At 37.9% G+C, this 20,751-nt stretch overlaps 2 protein-coding genes across 11 annotated transcripts in view; both read left to right on the plus strand.

Annotated features, from left to right (window-relative positions):
• LOC109714419 (U11/U12 small nuclear ribonucleoprotein 25 kDa protein) overlaps positions 1–20,751 on the plus strand; it is a 61,438-nt gene that overhangs the window by 3,263 nt on the left and 37,424 nt on the right. For 6 of the 10 annotated variants that reach the window (XR_002217374.1, XM_020239031.1, XM_020239039.1 and 3 more), the window contains exons 2-4: positions 2,700–2,764; positions 16,708–16,740; positions 16,917–17,135. Coding sequence is in view for 9 of the 10 variants with exons in the window: in XM_020239031.1 (XP_020094620.1) it covers positions 16,919–17,135 (217 nt within the window). In the remaining variant the exon portion in view is untranslated. Of the gene's footprint in view, positions 1–2,699; positions 2,765–16,665; positions 16,741–16,916; positions 17,136–20,751 lie in introns of all 10 variants that reach the window. The other 4 variants (XM_020239036.1, XM_020239034.1, XM_020239032.1 and 1 more) reach the window with 4 other exon arrangements.
• Positions 15,058–15,966, plus strand: LOC109714134 (uncharacterized mitochondrial protein AtMg00810-like). Its single transcript, XM_020238580.1, has one exon. It carries the CDS (start codon positions 15,058–15,060, stop codon positions 15,964–15,966), a length of 909 nt encoding a protein of 302 aa, XP_020094169.1.

The following is a 20,751-nucleotide window of genomic DNA, read 5'->3' on the forward strand; positions in this document are numbered from 1 at the left end:
TTTTCTACTTCTATATCTATGTTGTAAGCTATGCATAATATATTATGCAAAGTACGGCCACTTTAATGCTGCCGAAGCTCTAATTTTGTCATGCTCTAATTAATTAAGTCAATGCAAGTGAGAAGAAGTGTTGGTGGTCAATACACAGTGCATGCTGCGTGGGAGAGAGTCTTGGGAGTTCATTGTACGGTCGCATATTTTAAACGCTTCGGATCTAATTAAAACTTTTGTCTTTTCATAGATAATTTTGTATTCCACTTTTGATATTAATAAAATTATTTGCTCTGTCTTCGTCCGTGGACGTAGGCCAATGGCCGAACCACGTAAATTTAAGTGTGTTCTTTTTTTTTTCTTTTCTTGCATTACTTTTTCTTTACATCTATACGAAAGCAACTTTGATGGTCTAGGCAACTGTTGTGGATATTTATGTCGTAAAAATAACTGGATTGGAGAGAAGAAAATATATGTTTTTTTTCTTGCAAAAAGAGATGAAAATCTAACTATATGAACTATTTAATATTTCTAATTAAAAATTACTTTTCTATTTCTAATGATATTGCTTCTGGTTCTTCTGTTGCAACTTCTTTTTTTTTCTATTGCTATTATTCTTTTCCTACTAATTATGCTTCATTTTTTTTCATATATATTTTAAATTTAAATTTTTTAAAAAATAAATTTTTAATGCATCTACTACCTCAATAATATTTATGTCTTAAAAATATTCAAATCGAGATGGAAGAAAAATATTATTTTTTGTTCTTGCAAAAAGAATGATAAAAATATATTTATCTAAACTCAACTAAATCTTCTAAGTGTAAACTTTAGAATTTGGTAAAATTTGCATTTAAGTTTCTAACTATAATTATTGAAGAATAGTGCTACTTTGGGACTACATATTTTTCAGTCAAAATTTTATAATTTAGAAAAAAAATTCAATATAAGTTTCTAATTATAATTTAATTTTTTAAAATTTTAAAATTTTGATTATATTATCTACCCACCGCATCGCCTGGGTCCCTGCAGTAGTGTATATCTATTTCTCTTGTCAATAGCAATAGCAATTGCAATTAAGTGGTCTAAATTGTAAGTAATATTTTGATGTAAAGTTGGTAATATATTTTGTTTAGTAACATGAATGTACGAAGGCCTTCGTGTTTGTAAGTTGTTTTCAGCAATGGAAGATCCGATTTGACTATCGGCTCGGTTAGACATGATCTACGTTATTAGAACTATTTAGAAACCAAATTTCATAATTTTTCAACATAATTTACCGAAGGATCAAAAGGTTTAAAAAATGACTATTGTAATGGCTGATGTGGTACATTTGTGAGTTCAATGGTATAGAACAATCCAAATTAGGTGAAATTTTAACAGAAAATTCTACTTACCATTGAGAGCAAGTCAGTATTTTTGATTTGAAATTTAAGTCTTTTCTCACTATTTTTTATGGATTTTTATTTTCAGCCGTTCATTTTGAGGCTACTCGTTCACTAGGCAAAAAAAGTAAAAAAATTATGAAATTTATTTTCTAGATAGTTCCAACACTGTAGTGGAATCGATCGTCGAATCAGATGTCCCAACATCGAAAACAACTTACAAATGCGGAGATCTTCGTACTTTTGAAAGCGTAGTAATAGTAGCCTAGCTCTCTCTATATATTTTTATAGCATTATTCTTCTAAACTTCTTTTTTGTCCATTTGATGTGAATGCTTACTTGATTCAAAAGTCTCTCTATTGTTGTAAAAAGGGTTTAGTTCTACTCTGAGAAAAGAACTATAGATTACTGATCTGTACTCATTTTAACAAATGTGTGCTGTTTTAGTGTAAACACATTGTATTTTGTATCAGAGGCTGATTTAGTAAACTTCAAATCTGGGAGATTGGGATTGCTAGTTGAGTACTTGGGTAAGGCCACTGTTAAATTTGAGAATTATTGGAGCAATTCTGATTCAGATAATTAAAACCTTTGTGCCTCATTATACATCATAACTTAGCCTACTGGTCTTTTGTAATTAATTGATGGCCTTATGAAACCTGAAAACCATTTTGGAAACACCAAATTCAACAGATGGTGCACAACGGCCTTTGAAGAATATTAGAGCTTGCTCATATTTTTAGTATGTTAATCATTGCTGATAAAAATTATCCATTAGATAGTAATTGTCTCTTTTTAACTCATTAATTTGATCAATCTCTCAAAGGAGTTCTGATACTGCTAATATGTGGGGTAAGGAATGAGGAAAATTATGACAAGTCTGAATGCTAATTTTTTGTCTAATTGGGCAAAGAAAAAGCATTGTAGATATGGACTTCTTGGTTATTCTTTTCACCATTGCCCATTGGAATAGGATTTGGAATGAGGCCAAGCGATAGCTCAAGGATCAATTGCAATTGAGTCCTATTATATATTTAAGTAGAGTGGAAAGCAGGGAAAAATATGGTGTGATTTAAGGTGATGAAGGTGAGATTTTGTGGGGAGGGTGTGGTGAGATCAGGAGTTGGAAAATTTTGGATGCACAAACTTCTAACTATAGCCACTTCCACAAGAGGGAGTCCTGCAGGGCTGGGCTTTCATAGCCAAATTTTGTAATATTAAAATCTTACTATGAACTCAACATTTTCTTGGTATTATAATCTGATTTGGGTTTTCTTTGTTGTTTGTATTTTCTTCTCTAAGATTGTTGAATTTTTCATGCAGGTTCATTTTCAGATTTCTTGGTTTAGGAGGTTGTTATATTTGTGAACTAGCTTAGGTGGAAAGTGGTATGATAATTGGCTCGAGCTTTTTGTTATAGTCTTGTAAATAGTCAGACTGTTGCAATTTAATCTTTCTTATTTGTTGGTTGGAAGACTTCATCATGTTATTATGAAATGATTATAGTAAGTTTTGCTAATTTGAATAAATCTGGGTTAGTTTGAAGTAGCATAATATGTTGAATTTTTATTAGTTTTTTTGTTAATTTGGCTATTTGTTGTTTTTTCCCCTATTTATAACTCTCAGTTTGTTGACTGTTATACACTAATCTTATCATACTTGTCCTTTTTAGGTAAGCTTCTTTTTGGTAATTTATTATTGTTTTAGTAAGCTTCTTCCTGTTAATTTATTATTGTTTAGTCATTTTGTGTCTGTTTATTTGTATGCAATTGTTAATTATTTAACTTGTAAGCATGATTAATGTTGTGAGATTATTTTTTTTATTAAATAGATTAATGGGATGAGAGAGACTAGGAGGAGGGGGAGCTATGGGGTGTTATAGAGATAGGGAGTGAGGGTTAGCGGTGGTGGGGCACGGGGGGTTAGGAGGAAGAGTTCATAAAGAATAGCCCAATCCATACTTTCTTTCGTACACCAAACATGGGAGTAAAATTAACTTATCCAATTCTTTACTAATCCAGTGTTGCACCAAATGCAAGATTGGAACCGAATTGTATATATCCAATCTTATCAAATCGAATCTTGTACTTGTCATCCTATCCAATCCAATCCCATGCTCCAAACTTGCCCAATTAGTTTATAACTAGTTAAGTGCCCCGCGCGATGCGGCGGGAAGATAATATAATAGTAAATTATTATAGTTATTAATGTTATTTTTTTTTTCTATTATGCATTAATATTTTTAGATATTATTTATCTCAGTATTAAATAATTAAAAATTAAAGAATAAATTAAAGAATAAAATTAAAGTATATTTCTTTCTAAAAGTATTTAAATCTAATAAGTAAAATGAATAAATCAGTTTAAAATAAAACAAAAGTTCATTATAGTATTAAGAAAGATAAATAATATTTTTCTATCATCATTAAGGTAGAATTTATAAAAAAAAAAAATTAAGTGGAGTGAAAGTACTATCTTTGGTATTCTTGGCGGCAACGTCTTCATTGTACCCTCTTTGACTTTTATCGTTACACATACAACTAATAAAGTATTTGATTCCTAAATTTTAAATTAGTGAAGAAATCAGTAGGTATGTCACGCCCCGGGTTGCAGCGAAAGCCCGCCGGGCGCGTGCCCAAACCCGCCGTACACACCAAAAACCACAATGTGCACAAGGCGTCTACAACAGTCATATAGAGTAATAGAAAAATCCATCCTAAATATGGTAATCAGAGCGAGAATATACAACAGCTAGATACAAAATTTTGGAACTAAAACCTCAAGATTACAACAATTCTAACCAAGGGTACAATATGAATATAAAGAATCTCACGTAGAGTACAATAGAATCCACTAAACTAAGCCAAATAAGTAATCTCATGGGTTCATCTATCGCAACATCGTGAGGCTCTAGCTATTCGTTGCCTCCCTTGCCACGATCCCTAGCATTTCCCGCTGCGGAAGGCTCTAAAACAAAAACAACAAACCAATGGGGGTGAGAACTATTAAATAATAGTTCTCAGTGGGTAAGCCGCCGAGAGTGGCGAAATACACCACTAGGTCAACTGAGGCATAGATATGATATAGGAAGTATGAAATGTAAATGCAACAGATATTAGACCAATCTCAACTATATCATGACTCTATATGAAATGTCATTTAGCATGTATGCGAATTCTATACTATCACATGCACAAACACTTATATAAGATATCATATATGCTTTTCCGTCATTAAGCTACATGCCACAGGTTGAGTAAATCTTTCATGAATTTCCACTAACTATTGTCATCATGTAGCTACAATTCCATACTATTCAACATAAATATAAGTTTGCTGCAAGCCTACAACTAAGATTGTCAATACAAACAATGATCCATATGAATGTCCCACTACTATGAATATATCAACTAGTGTCACAAAATGAATGACCTACTAGTATGTCCATCTACTATGTCAAGTTTAATTAACTTTTAAGTATCATAGTCAATCCATCTGGACCTATACAAGTGTAGTCCGGCTTGCGCCGTGCCTAATGGCCCCGTAGTAGTCAACATTCCCACTCTAGGAATGAGCCTCCCCCACGGCATCCTATTTCGGCGCCCAATCCAGCACGGGTGAGCTTGTGTTGCGTAGGCTAACTCAGGAGTGCCTGCTTGTGGGGAGCGACCCTCACAAGCTTGTGCGAATGAGCATAATGGCAAGCAAGCGTAATCATCCATCTCGAGTCCATGGTCATCATGTTTAAAACATGGAATAAGCACAAACGACCCAATGTCCATTTCTATGTCATAGTGTAAAGGTTAAACCGTTTACTAAGTCAAATGCCACTTTATGACATTAATGTTCCCGTCTCATTCATTCTATTAAGGGTGATTCTATGACTCATTCAAGAACCTAACGGGCTTCACCCGTATGCCAACCTAGGATATTTCCACTATAATGCAAAAGGAATAGTTTTCCAATGTCATAATCATTAAACCCCACGGGTATCTATCAAGTCATAGTATATGTCATGCACATGCCTTTCTACATGATGCCTCCACTTCATGGAGTATATATACACATACATAGCCATGCAAATGTTTAGTTCCCATTAAACTACTCAAGTATGTACTTTGTCATTTACATGTCATTTGCATATTCCAACTAATGAAATTCCTACATGCCTATAGCATAAGGTTTTATCTATCAACTCATAGGACGAGCAAATCATAGTATTTACAAGTATATATATGTACCTCACTACATGAGCCTTCTCTACATAGAGTATAACATTATCATGCAAATGAATAACTTTCTTTTACTCATGCAACATGTACTACAACATGCTTTATTACAGAGAGTATATCAACCGTCTTACATATCATATGGATGTCAAGTATTTGAACTACATCAATCATCGTGTCTAAAACACGGAATCTCATTTATCAACTCAAGGGTCAACATAATGTTACCCGGTTAACTTAGTTGTTCATCTAAACTAAGTATAATATTTATGGCTCTATTTCAAATGGTTAACATGTCGTACATCATGCTCATCTTTATCTAGCAAGTAAATTAGCTGCAAAGTCCACTAAGTCCACTAGTTCCATTAGTCCTCTAGAGTCTCAAGTGACCTAGAATTCATCTCTATCATGCATTCCTACAATGCACCAAAAGGAACATGTCATCGTACTATAATTTTATAGGTACAACATGCGTGATTTCATCAATTGTTCTCTACTACATGAGCATACCAAAATGTTATACATAACATGTATATTTTCAAGCACCCTAAAATTCTATCATGGCATAAATATCATGATTATGCACTAATTAAGTCCTATAACATCATAGGAGATATAGAGGGAGTTCACCCATTTCGGTGAGGTCAAACCCACTGGATCACATCCGAACGCTTTCGTTCGTCCGAACGAAGTTGTCCACCAAATTTCTAGCACTCTAAGAAAAATTCTAAAGGGTTAAAAGCTTCCAAAAAATTACTTCAAAAATCTTCGAAAATTACACATGCAAAAAGTGTAAAATACCTTAGGTCAAGAAGAACTTGATCAAAGCCCAAATCGAAGCTACCAAGCTTCAAATCCAACCTACAAGAGTGTTCCACACTCATCAATCCCATCCCAAAAGCTCATAATAGAAAAACCATAAAATAAACCCTAGTTTTCCAAAAACTAGGTTTTATCCCAGATCTCAAGCAAATCTCTTTAATAGAGGTTAAGAGAAGGTTTCTAACCTCAAAGCAAGCTTCAACTTGAGCCATCATGTGCTAGGGTTGAAGTTTGAACCATCTACAAGCTCCTTTTATCCACTCTAAGCTCCAAAAGGCAAGCAACCATGGTGGAGAGGAAGAAAAAGAGATCAATCTTAAAAAATACAAGAGTTTAGAGGAGAAAATCTAGAGAAAAGAAGAGCAAAACCCACCTCTATTTCTCTCTCAAGCCTTAGCCAACTGAGGAAGAAAGGGGGGTGAAGGGGTATATAAACACGTGGTAACAATATCCCCATAAGCCCTCCAACAAGCAGAAATTACATCCTGCACGCACAGTAGTTTTCTGCACTGCGTACCGGTAAGCGGGAAGGAGTACCGGTACCCAGCACAAAATTCTGCTCAACCCGAGCCTCGGTCAAGCGTCTAGACTGCAGCGTACCAATACTCGGCCGATGTCGTACCGGTACTCTAGCTCTAAAATCTGCAGTTTGCAGATTTTGATGCCGAAAGCCTGTTCTCGTGTCTAATAAGTTTCGGAACAGGCAAGTACCATACAGGTAACCCTCAAACATCCCGAATAGATTAAAATACTAATCTTACACTAGAACTGTGCAATTTGCAGAAATTCAGTGTGTTACAAGGTAATTATCAGAAGCAAAAAAAAGACTAATTAAAAGGCATTCGAAATCAAAATAGATATTTTTTACACTGTAAAAAGATTCAACTACCAAATATTCTATTAATATATAAATTAATCCTTAAAAAATTGTTTGGGAACTAAAGTGAAAAACATGAAAAGTTTAGGGATTAGGGACCAAAATAAAAAAGCGTGGAAAGATTGGGGTCCAATGCATAATTAATCTTTAAAAAAATTGATGTGGGCCCCACAACCCCCAAAATAAGAGATTTTTTGGGTTCCAAATTAGTGTATTTATTAAATTAATATTAATATAAATATAAATAAATAAAAAAATTATAAATAAATAAATATAAATAAAGTGAAAAAATAAAAAAAGAAAATGTGTAAAGTGTGTGAGAGAGAGTGAGAGAGAAAAAAAAAAGGTGGGGCCCACAGGCCCCTCCAAACCCGTGGAGGGCTTTAAAAGGTTGCCAATTAATAGTTATATAAATATAAATGGAAGTAGCCATGACATTATTATTGTATATGTTACGATATATTTTATCTATATTAGGATACTCTGTATTATTGCCTTCTATAGAGTAGTATTATTGCTTTCTATAGAGTTTGATTATATAGTATGTAATCCTAGTTATACTTTTACTATAGTAGCCATTGTTACTATAGTAAGACAATCTCTTGTACTATATATATTCGTTAATACAACTCAAGAGGGTATGCTCTTTTGCCCTTCTTACATCGTATTAGAGCGGGAACCCTAATGTGGGGATATCGATCTATAGCCACCATCCACCATAAGTCTCACTTTTTTTCATAGGTGTCTTTTCTTTTGGTGTTCTATCTCCCTGGTACTGCTACAGTACTATCACTACAGTACTGTTACAGTACCTGGCACTACAGTACTGATGCTACAGTACCGGTGCTACAGTTCGGTAGTGCTGCAGTGCCTCTACTACAGTATTTTCAGCCTTTTTGTGATTCCTCTTTGCTCCTCTGGTGCTGTTCGGACTATCCTACTGCTGGTTGCTCGTATCGCTCGGTTCTTTCCTTGGTGCGGTTGATCTTATTTGGTGATAAGTGGTTCCTCTCTTGTGGTAGAAATCAGGTTCTTTTTTATTCTCATCCGCTACATTCCGATTTATCTTTCTTTCATATCTAGTGGTGGATCCTTCTCTTAAGGTGGTAAACATATCTTCTTCTACCTCAAATTTGCCAATTGTTAATATGAAAACTCTCATACCACTAAAACTCACCGATTCCACATATCTTGTGTGGAAACAAGTCTTTCTTAATGTTCTAGAAAGTTTTGGTGTTACAATACATGTGGACGGAACTAGTGTTGTGCCTTCTCAGACTATCGATACTGCTGATAAGAAGGTGGTTATAAATCCTGAATATCTAAGTTGGAAAAAGGACGATACTACTATACTTTCATGGATTAATGCCACTTTATCTCTTAGCATATTACAAATGGTTATTTCTAGCTCACCTAAAATTGCATATGATACTTGGAGAATTATTGAGGCATATTTTCTTGATAAGGCTGCTTCCACGGCTTTTTCTCTAAAGTCTGAATTGCGGAGCATCAAGAAAGGCTCAATGAGCATGAGTGATTACATGCAAAAGATCAAGACGATTGGTGATGTTCTTTAGGCGGTTGGTGAAATCAAGTTAGACCATAATTTGGTCACGACTGTTCTTCTAGGGTTACCAAAGGAATATCGATGTTTTGTTAGTGCTCTAAACACACACAGAAATAAGCCAACTTTTGAACAACTTCGTTTACTCTTGATGCAAGAAGAAACAAAAGTCCAGCGTCGTACTAGTGTGACTACGTCCTCTGCTATTCCCACTATTGACGGTGAAGCTCTTTATGCCAATCGTGGACGTGGTAATCGTGGAGGCCTTGGAGGTAGATATCGTGGAGGCCGAGGACAGCGTGGTAGACACTACTCTGGTCGTGGATCTCCTGGAATCTACCCACAGTTTCAACCCAATTATCCTCAATAATCTTACACTCCAAATCAACAACCGTACATTTCGAAGTCTGGCATACAATGTCAGATATGTGGAAAGTTCAATCATTCTGCTCTTCAGTGCAGACAACGCTTCAATCATTCTTTCGTTGCCGATGAAGTTCCTAAGACCTTTATTGCTATGAACCTTCACGAACCCGATGAGGAGGTCTGGTATCCGGAAACTGGAGCATCAAATCATATGATCGCAAACTCTGGTATTCTCTCATCTTCTAAACCTTATAGTGGGCATGAAAAAATTCTTGTTGGTAATGGAAATTTACTTGATATTACTCAGGTGAAACTCAATTGAATACATCTTCTAACTCTTTTGCTCTTAAAAATGTTCTTGTTGTTCCTGCTATTAAGAGAAATTTACTTTCAGTGCGTAAATTCTGTCAAGATAATAATTCTCCTTTTGAATTTGACTCTACTGGTTTTTTTGTGAAGGACAAGGAAACAGGGAAGGAGCTTCTTCGATGTCTTAGCTCGGGAACATCACTTTATCCAATTTTTTCTAAACTTGCAAGTGTAGGGAATAAGCAACAACTAGCTCTTGTTGCATCTAGGTTTAGTAGAGATGTCTGGCATAGATGGTTAGGCCATCCTAGTTTTCCTGTTCTTTCTACATTTATTAAAAACAATAAAATTGTTTATGATTCTGCACTGAAATTATCTGTCTGCAATGCTTGTAATATGGGAAAATATGTTAAACTTTCATTTCATGATTCAGAATCTCAGTCTGCTTTTCCTTTTCATATTGTTCATTATGATGTTTGGCAATCACCTGTGCCCTTGGTTTCTGGATACAAATATTATGTTATTTTTATCGACGATTATTCTAGATTTTCTTGGCTTTATATTTTAAAATTTAAACATTAAGTTTTTGACAAATTTCTCGAGTTCAAGACGATGGTTGAAAATATATTTCACAGCTCAATAAAAATTTTTCAATCTGACAATGGTACGGAATTTGTAAATGACAAGTTTTATAGTTTTTGCTCACAAAATGGAATTATTCGTCGATTTTCTTGTCCTTACACTTATCAACAAAATGGCATTGCTGAGAGAAAACATAGGCATTTATTTAACATTGTTAGAAGTCTATTGTTTTAAGCTGGCTTGTTTCCTCGTTTTTGGGCTGATGTCATTCAAACTGCTGTTTTTCTTGTAAATCGACTCCCGTCTCTTATTGTTTTAAATGGGCGGTCGCTGTATGACATTCTCCATGGTTGTGCTTCTCCTGACTTGTAACTTATCAGAGTCTTTGGATGTTTGTGTTATCCCGATGTTCAGGATATTGTAGATCACAAGCTCTCCCCCCAATCACTTGTGTTTTCTTGGGCCTTTCTGACAAACATAAAGGCTTTCGCTGTCTCTATCCGAGCACTCGTAAAATTTTTATTTCTCGCCATGTTACTTTTGTTGAAACTGTTTTTCCTTACTCTTGTTTGTCTAAATTTTCTTTCTCACCTTCCCCCACTACCTTAAATTTTCAAATGTTTCAACATTTTTTTTCTAATCCTCCCTTACTGGGCGAAAGTCCTTCCTCTATTGATGCCATCTCTGGTTTTTCCTTCACGCGCCTTTCTACGGACGTTGATTCAAATGCATCTGTTTCACCGTCTAAGACTGTATCGACTTTTCCTTCCACCTTGAATCATGATGCCACACAGGTTAGTGATGAACATGCTGCCACTGTTGCTGGTCCACCTGAACTCCGAGTCTATACCAGACGACACACCCTCCGACCTACTGCTGCTACAGCTTCACCTTTTCCTGTTGAGTTGACGCCTTCCACATCTGACAGGCCACCTTCACCTCAGCCTGCTGAGCTTTCTTTACCATTCCGAACACACTCTATGTTTACTCGATCTATGACTAAGAATTTTGCCGGGTCTACCTCTGTCACGTCCCGACCGCACGACCCGAAAACGGTACCTATTTGGTCCATTTCGAGGGCGGCAGGCGTGATGCCGAACGGACAGAGTCTCCCCTATCCGCCCAAGGCTAACCAACGAGATTGTGTACAACAAGTCTCCAGGAAAAACAACTTGATTTCATACACAATCAAATAACGATAACACAAAAAGTGTTAAAACCATCGAGAGCAAGCGATACTAGTAAAAGCATACAAGTATACAAAAGAGAGAAACTTAACTATTTGAACCATGAAATTTAAAGCATTTAAATACCACTTGCATTAAACTCTTTAAACCATCATACATTGTTTTTCAATCTTTTCCAAAATGTAAATACATCAAGTACTCTCCAAAACCTCACCCTATACAACATCTGCTCTCAAAATATAAGCACAGGGTGAACTAATGCAAGTAGGAAAGTAAGCTATCAACTGGTACCACTAGGGCGCCAAGCCCTTGCCGCGATCCTCCCGCTCGGTCGGGACCCTCGAACTAGCGCCTGCAACAACGGGTGTGAGAACTACGAATAGTTCCCAGTGGGTTCGGCCGCCGACTCCACCGATCTACCCACTAGGTCGAAGCAGGNTGCGCAGTGCTTGTACCGGTACAAGACCCCCTTGTACCGGTACAAGGCCTGGCAGCCCCCCAAACCGAGAGTTGCGATGGTTGTACCGGTACAGCAGCTCCAGAATGCTGTTTTCACTTCTCTTCGGCTCTACTTCGCGCCGATCGATGTCAAAACCATTCCAACTCCTTTGGAACTCATTTTTGCTCTTCCAAACTTGTTGGAATACCGAATGGAATTTGTCCAAACCGTTCAATTGCCCACTTTGGTCCATTTGGCCAAAGTTAGCCACAAACCATCAAGTTTCAATATCTCACAACTTCCTTCTTAGTTTCTACACATTCTACTCTTCCTACTGAGCCTACCACTTTTCATGAAGCTTTTCAGGATGCAGGTTGGCATGCTGCCATGGCTGAATAATTTGATGCATTACTCAGCAATGATACTTGGGACCTTGTTCCTGCTCCTCCTTCTGTCAATCTTATTGGTTGTAAATAGGTCTACAAAGTCAAACAGAAGGCGGATGGCTCTCTTGAGCATCTCAAATGNGACCTTGTTCCTGCTCCTCCTTCTGTCAATCTTATTGGTTGTAAATAGGTCTACAAAGTCAAACAGAAGGCGGATGGCTCTCTTGAGCATCTCAAATGTAACATATTGCATCCCCGTAAATCGTGCCGAGTTCCGTCGAAACGCACGGAACGCAGAGTGGAACAAGTTACAATGGGTTCTAACTGTTTTGAAACCTTGGTATAGTGTAAAGGAACCCGAGAGAGTAAAATTAGAAAAGCTGGCCAAGTCCCAGATTTTGGACTCTCGGGGACCGGTCCCTGAAGGAGAGACCGGTCCCCGTACGCGCAGCCAGCTGAAAAGTGTGGAAAATCGGCTAAGTCTTGAGAGTGGTGCTCTCGGGGATCGGTCCCTGCGGGGAAAGACCGGTCCCCGTAAGCGAAAATTTTCCCCAGCGGCTTAGTCCTGGAAAACCTGCTCTCGGGGACCGATTCCTGCGGGGAGAGATCGGTCCCCGTATGCGAAAAATGCCCAGTGAGGGCTGATTGGAAATAACGAAATGAGAGGGGTTTAGATGCAAATGTGACATGGTGAATGGTTAAGTGTGAGAGGGCTTGTGGTCTAGGGCTCATTTCTCACACCTACACCAAAACACTCTTCTCTCTCTCTCTCTAAAAACCTTCTTTCTCTCTCTCATTCTCTCTAGAGCTTGGATCAAGGGAGTGATTTGGAGGAGCAAAGCTTGGAGAAGAAGCTTTCCAAGGTGGTGGCTAGCTTGTGAAGAACTTTTGAAGGAAAGCTTGGGACTCTAAGGTGAGTTTCCATGATTTTGAGTTAGGGTTTTGGTGTTTGCTTCTAGTTGAAGCATCTAGGAGCTTCTATAGAGGATTTCCTCCATGATTATGCAAGCTAGGGGCTTGTTTGGAGAAGATATTGTACAGGGACCTAAAGTTAGGGTTTTGTAATTTTGAGGCCAAAGCTTGGGTTTGATCTCTTTTTAAACTAATTTGTAGGTCAACGAACGCGTTGGTGCGCTCGGTTCGGCAATCTGACGAGCGTACGCGGAGATATTGAGGAAACAGGCTAAATTGGTACAGATCGTCGCAGCAAGCGGCGTAGAAGTCTAAAAGTCACAAAAATTGGATTACGGCATCTTAGCATCACCAAAAGGTGGGGGGTGCTATCCGGAAAACACCGAATTTCCTTCTATGTCTATGTTACCATTATTGAGCATATTGATGTTAGCATTCATGCATATAGGGTATTGTGATGAATATGATTGGTTGAGATTCAATTGTATGCTAGAGAACATATGAATTGATATAGAACCATGTGAACTAAGACTGCGAAAAACCCTATGTGTATGTGAATGTATGAAAAAGAGACTATGACAATAATAAACAATGGCGACATTGACATTAGTGACGAGATTGGCACTGAGAATAAGAACGGCTAAACAAGGTTTAACCTAGAATGGCATCAGGACCATTGTGGCTCAGGTATAGTGGAAATGTGATATGGTAATAACCTATCATCGGCATTGAGGCTTTGTGCATTGAGACAGGTTTGGCTACGTCCTCAAATTGAGGATTGGATCGTACTCACGCATTGGTTCCGGCTTGAGGGAGGTAGCTCCTCCTCAAGCGTTGTACTCCGGAGTGTAGACACCACGGGGAGAGTGCCCCGGCGAAGATCCCTCGGGCGGTAGTGCCAAGTGCCTCCCCCGGTAGACAGGATGTGTGGATTGTGAGTTTGGGGTGAACCAGGTGTACCCCGTGATAATTGGGTAAAGGCCAAAATGAATGAGGAAAAGAACATGCATGCATATTTATCATGTATTTGATTATCTATCTGTTGATAGCTTTCTTGCAGGCATTGTAATAGTTTTGCATTAGTTGGTTTGTAATCTATCATTTCTTGAATTACATATGCCTGAATTGACCTAGTGGGCGAGTCGGCGCGGTCGGCGGCCGAACCCACTGGGAACTTCTTTTAGTTCTCACACCACCACTAACCCTGCAGATCCATGCGCGAGCGGGGCGGCGGAGGATCGAGGCACGGGTATCGCGCTGTAGATAGCGGCCCTCGGAGTATAGGCATACCCTATATGATATAGCTTCAACTTTTGTATGTTGATTAGAGGAATGATGTAAACCTTTTATTTTGGTTAAAGGACAATGTGATGTAAATGAATGGATAAGAATGAATGTAAATGGTAATACTTGTGTTTGATTAAAATGTAATCAAATGACTTGTATGTTGAATGTTTAGTGAAATAGCATAGATGCTTTCGCTTGTGATAGTTGTTGTTTGCCCTCGTGCAAACCTTGTATAATTGCATTCATCTTGTTGAATTGCTTGTATTATACTTGTTGATTAGAGCCTTGGGCCGACAAGGGAGGTGCTGTCCGTTCGGCGTCTGTCGGCGTGCCCGAACCGACCAAATTGGCGGCCTCGGGGCGTGACATCAATGCTCGACTAGTGGCTCAAGGTTACAAACAACAACAAGGCATTGATTTTGATGAGACTTTTTCTTCGGTTGTCAAGTCGACCACTATTCGTACTGTTCTTTCGGTCGCTCTCTCCTCTGGATGGTCTCTCCGACAACTTGATGTGAAGAATGCCTTTCTTCATGGCACTCTCTCTGAGGAGGTTTATATGAAACAACCACCTGGCTTTGTGCATCATTCGCTTCCTAGTCACGTTTGCTGTCTACGCAAAGCGATATATGGTCTCAAACAAGCTCATCGGGCTTGGTTTCAGCGTTTCACTTTCTTTCTTTTTGAGATTGGTTTTGTTGGCAGCACTGCTGACCCCTCGATGTTTGTTTGTCATTCCTCCTCTGGCACTCTTGTTCTCCTTTTGTATGTTGATGATATTATTGTCACTGGCAGTTCCTCATCTCTTCTCGATGCTCTTATCGTCACTTTACAACGCGAATTTGCCATGAAGGATCTCGGATTGCTGCATTATTTTTTGGGTATTGAGGTTCATCTCTCCCCCTCTGGTCTTCATCTATCTCAACAAAAATATGCGCATCAACTGCTTCAGCGACATGGTTTTCTTGACAGTAAGCCCGTTTCTACTCATCTTTCGCCAACGTCTCGTCTCTCTTCCCATGAGGGGCGTCTTCTTGAGAATCCATACATTTATTGTCAGATAGTTGGTGCTCTCCAGTATCTCATTTTCACCAGACCGGACGTTTCATATGCTGTCAAATCTGTTGCCCAGTATCTCCATGCACCTCGTGAATTGCACATGCAAGCGGTCAAGCATATTCTGCGCTGTATTCGGGGGACGCTGTCTTATTGCTTTCCTATCTCTCATTGCGACAATCCTTCTTTTGTAGCCTTCGCTGATGCTGATTGGGCTGGTTGCTCGGATACACGTCGCTCTACTTCTGGATATTGCATTTTTCTAGGGCCAAATCTTATCTCCTGGTCCGCTAAGAAACAACCCACCATTTCTTGTTCTAGTTCTGAAGCAGAGTATCGTGCTGTATCCTACACAATTGCTGAGATAGTCTGGATTCGTCGTCTCCTTCGTGACCTTTGTGTTTTCTTATGGTGCTCTATTAGTATTTATTGTGATAATCTTAGCACCACCTACCTTGGGGCCAATTCTGCTCTCCATGCTCGCACGAAGCACATTGAGCTTGACCATCAGTTCTTGCGGGAAAAAGTTCAGTCTGGTGATTTGGCCTTAATTCATATCCCTTCTGACAAGTAACTTGCCGACATTTTCACCAAGCCCCTGTCACCCTCTCGGTTTTCGATATTGCGGCTCAATCTTCGCATCCGACCACCGGATGCTTAGCATGCGGGGGGATGTTACGATATATTTTATCTATATTAGGATACTGTGTATTATTGCCTTCTATAGAGTAGTATTATTGCCTTCTATAGAGTAGGATTATATAGTATGTAATCCTAGTTATACTCTTACTATAGTAGTCATTGTTATTATAGTAAGACAATCTCTTGTACTATATATATTCGTTAATACAACTCAAGAGCGTATGCTCTTTTGCCCTTCTTACAGTATAAATGAAAGTAGGCATGTTTATACTGAACAGGGTTGCTCCCACCTCATAATGAAGGCTCACTGCTATTTTTTTTACTAGTCTTAACCACTAACCAATTACTTTTTTGTGAAACTATAGCCACTTTTCTTTTGCATCTGGCTCTTATATACTACCATACGATAGCAAAACTGTGAATGTCTAGTGTGATTTGGATGAGCTTTCCCTAAGTAGTTAGTGGTCTATTGATGCTTTTTCTTAGTTGTATTAGCAAACTATATAACCATCGCCCATTGTTGTCACAGGAATGTGCATGAACACCTGTCCTGTCTAATTCATTTACCAATTCCCTTTAGGGAATTTTTTTTTAAGTACATTTCAAAAGATATATCAATTTTTTTTTTCAGTGGTTTCTTGATAAGGATGTTTGAATGGGTCATTGATTGCAGGTGATATTAATTGGGGAAATAAAGTTGCAGAAGGTAAGACGATTCTTTTTTATGTACACCAGTATATTTGACAACCTAATGTTTTCTTCCATTATTAGAAATTGCTTGTTTCAATGATATTTTAAGATTTGTTTTCAGCCTCTCCCTTCTGTTTTGTAGTTTTCAATGGAAGTCATCCAACTAATAATATTTAGTAATCCCTTTTACAGGGATGGACTCGGGCTCTAAGAGTGAGGAAATTGCTAGCTACAACAATAGCAGTGCCAAGAAGTCCAGACTGCAGTCCATGCTTTCTGCTCTCCTTGATGATCCAATATTGTCTGATGTTCCTAAGAAGCCGTCGCTTGCAGATGTTGACACTCTGCTCAACTTGGAGTTAGGAAGTGCAATGAAAATAACCATTGTTAAAATGGACAGTACCTCATTTGGTATGTAATCTTTACATTAGAAGTCTCTACCGCGAAGGATATTCGTATAATTTTGTTGAAAGCTATTGTTTTTACCAACTATGCTGTCGAAAAATATTTCTCTTTTTTAGTAGAATTGGTTAGATCTGCCTATGTTCTTTATAGTTTATATATTTCAGTGTCTTTTACTGAATAAATCTTTCTTCTTAAAAGAATCCTTTATATGTTATCTCGTATCAATAATGCATTTCTTGGCCAATCTCTGTGGACCATTGTTTTATTCTTTGAGATAGAATGCATGTAATGATCTTTTTCTTGTACTTAGTAGAACTCGGATAATTTATTTTTTTGCAATATTAACTAGTTTTTAATACCAGAATGTCATGAATTTTATGCTGGACGCAGTGTTAGAAAAAGCTCAAGGTGCACTAAGGTACAAAGAGCTGTTAGTGCCTAGGTGCAAGAAGCAAGGCGCAGGTGTGTGCCTAAGCGAGGTTAGGCGCACATTTCCATAAAATTTTGAAATAAACTAGAAACTCTTTAATATACTTTCCAACAATTGTTAAATAGCACTGAAAACTCTTTAAAATCATATTATCACAGTAAACATTTCATACGTAACCAAATAATCATGTTTTAGAAAATAAAAAAAAAGATGAAGAGAAGGAAAGAAACTAAATGACATATATAATAATGTTAAAAAACAAAATTACCCATGTAGAAACTAAAGAACAAAATACCTTATTGTGATGCAGGACGGTTTAGGAATCTCGAGAATTAAAATTTGGATTGAACGATTCTTAGAAATCAAACTAAAAGAAATAAATGACAAATCCAGAATTCGTAGATTTAAATAAGAAATTGATTAGGAAATATCACACCTTAGGGTTTTCGCAGGATCGGATCCATCCCATGCACGTGAACGAGTTAGTTTTAATTCCTTTCGATCGTCGGATCTTAGCCGCTTTGCTAGAATTTCTAAAATAGTGGAAAAGAAATTAGGGTTAGGGTTTTCGAAATGATAGGATAATGATAATAGAAATTAGGGTTTAGGAATAGTCGCAAAAAAAGAGAAATCAATCGATTCGACGACGGTTTGCTTCCACGAAGTAGAATCTCGATTGGATGGTTGTCACGGCTTCGGCGGATCATCTGCTTGTTTTTTTTTTTCTTTTTTTGATCAAGTTCACCCTGGTTCCACCCATACGGACAGAAGGAGAGAGGGATGAGGCGTACGGATGAGAGGGGAAATCCCACGTACAGTTTGTGGAGGGATCCCGCGGATGGGTCCCGGGCGGATAAGTTGATCTCAACGGCCCTCTTTATTTGGAATGGATTCAACGGCTAAAATAAAATAAAAATAGAAGAGTGAAGAGAAGGAAAAGGAAAAGAGAATTCACGACACTCGCTCCCCAGCCGTACTCACTTCGATCGATGCTTTCGCTAAGGCAAAGAAAATTCACGAGGAATTCAAATAACTAAATTTTCATTCATCGAAAGCATCGCATTACAATAGAGACTCGATACTTATTTATAGAGAGTATAGATTAAAGCGACTAGGAATACAACTAGGAGTCCTAAAAGGAAATTAAATAAATTCTCATAGCAGAATTCAAAATACAATTCAGAAAAAAAGAATAGACTTCTAATCTAAAACTTCCAAATAAACTACAAAAAATCCTAATCCAATAAAACTTCCATGTTTAACCCACTGAACCTTAATCAGACTCAGATTCAATTCAAGATCTGAATCAAACTCAGGTTCAAGTTAGGCTTCTAGTAACGGTCCATCGTCCAACCAAATATTTCGAATATGGTTCCGACGACGAGTATTTGTCTGAAAAGGACCCGATTCTCCATCAACTCTCCCCGACTTGGAAAAATTCGGCTTCGACGAATTGTGGCTAATGTATTCTTCATAAAGTTCCGGGTTGATCCTTTGAAGCTCTTCTTCTGTGACCCTCATCTCGTTCTCATAAGGCCTGTAACCATTTGACTAATAATGTGCGATCTCCTGGATCTCTCGTGGACACAATATGGTCATTGAGTATCAATTTGATTGCATCTTTCTTTTTCTGCAAAGAAGGGCTTGAAAGACAAGGTGAAGGTGGAATAGGACTATCAAATGAAGGGAAATTTGAGTCATTTATATCTTCATGATAGGCTGTTAGGTCTTCAATATTGAAAGTGGAGTTAATCCCTATGTCGGGTGGCAGCTCCATCGAATAGCCATTATAACCGATTTTCCTTAGAATTTTAAATGGACCCATTCGTCGTGCATGCAATTTCTTAACGGCTCATTTTGGAAGCCTTTCAGGTCTAATTCTCACCATAACCATATCTCATTTTTTAAAATTCTTTGATACTCCGGCGTTCATCAGCATTCAGCAGACTTCTTATAGGTTTCATTACTAAGAATTATCCGTCTCTGAATTTCATTATGTAATTCTCGTATATGTTGAGTAAAAGAGTCGGCATGTTCACTACTTCGGTTACCTATAGGTAAAGGTGCTAAATCAATAGGTTTTCGTGGATTGTATCCAGTAACAATTTCAAAAGAACTCATGGCGGTTGTTCGGTTAATGGAACTATTGTAGGCAAATTCAGCTATAGGAAGAATAGTGTCCCAATTTCTAATGTTTTCTCCAACTAAACATCTTAATAAATCACCTTAACTTTGGTTGACAACTTCAGTTTGTCCATCTGTATGGGGGTGGTGTGCAGATGAAAACTGCAATTTTGTTTTCATTATTTTTCAAAGAGTTTTCCCAAAATAACTAACAAATCGGACGTCTCTATCGGTAACTATTGTTTTGGGCACTCTATGCAATCTTACAATCTCAGCAAAGAATAAATGGGCAACGTGAGAGGCATCGGATGTTTCCTACATGGTATACAATGTGCCATTTTAGAAAATTGATCAACAACAACCATAACTGAATCATGCTTTCTAAGGGTCTTGGGTAAACCTAAAACAAAGTCCATACTAAGGTCTTGCCAAGGTGAATGCGGTATAGGTAAGGGTGTATATAATCCGGTATTTTGCCGCTTGCCCTTAGCTCGCTGGCATGTCCCACACCGTTTGATAATTCTTGCAACATCCTGTTTCAAGCTAGGCTAGTAAAACCTATCCTCTACCATCCCTATGGTCTTGTCTCGTCCGAACTGGCCTTGCAACCCTCCAGCATGCAACTCCAACACAATAAAATCGCGTAGCGATTCGTGGGGTATGCATAAATGACTTCCCCGAAAAAGATATTGATCATGCAAGACATAATCATTGCTGGTGATCGTACCCTCCACAAGTGAAGCAAAAATTTCACCAAAGTCGGGGCAATTAGGATATTCTTCCTTAATTCTCTCGAAGCCTATAGCGTTCACACCTATCGATAGAATAGTGCCAACTATCTTGCTTAGTGTGTCTACAGGCTTATTTTCTATACCAGCACGTTGTTTGAGAGCGAATGTGTATTCTTGAAGGAACTCTACCCATTTAGCGTGCCGAAATCCTAACTTTTTCTGTGAATTTAGGTACCTAAGGGCCTGATGGTTAGAAAAAAGAATGAATTCCCTAGGCAAAAGGTAGTGCCTCCAATGTCTAAGTGCTTGAACTACGTCATACAGTTCTCTGTCATAG

This window comes from Ananas comosus, linkage group 8 (genome assembly GCF_001540865.1).
Source record: "Ananas comosus cultivar F153 linkage group 8, ASM154086v1, whole genome shotgun sequence".
NCBI lineage: Eukaryota > Viridiplantae > Streptophyta > Magnoliopsida > Poales > Bromeliaceae > Ananas > Ananas comosus.

What these genes read in the sequence shown, in the direction of transcription:
- LOC109714134 (XM_020238580.1), top strand. Translation starts at nt 15,058, where the DNA reads ATGTTTGTTTGTCATTCCTCCTCTGGCACTCTTGTTCTCCTTTTGTAT.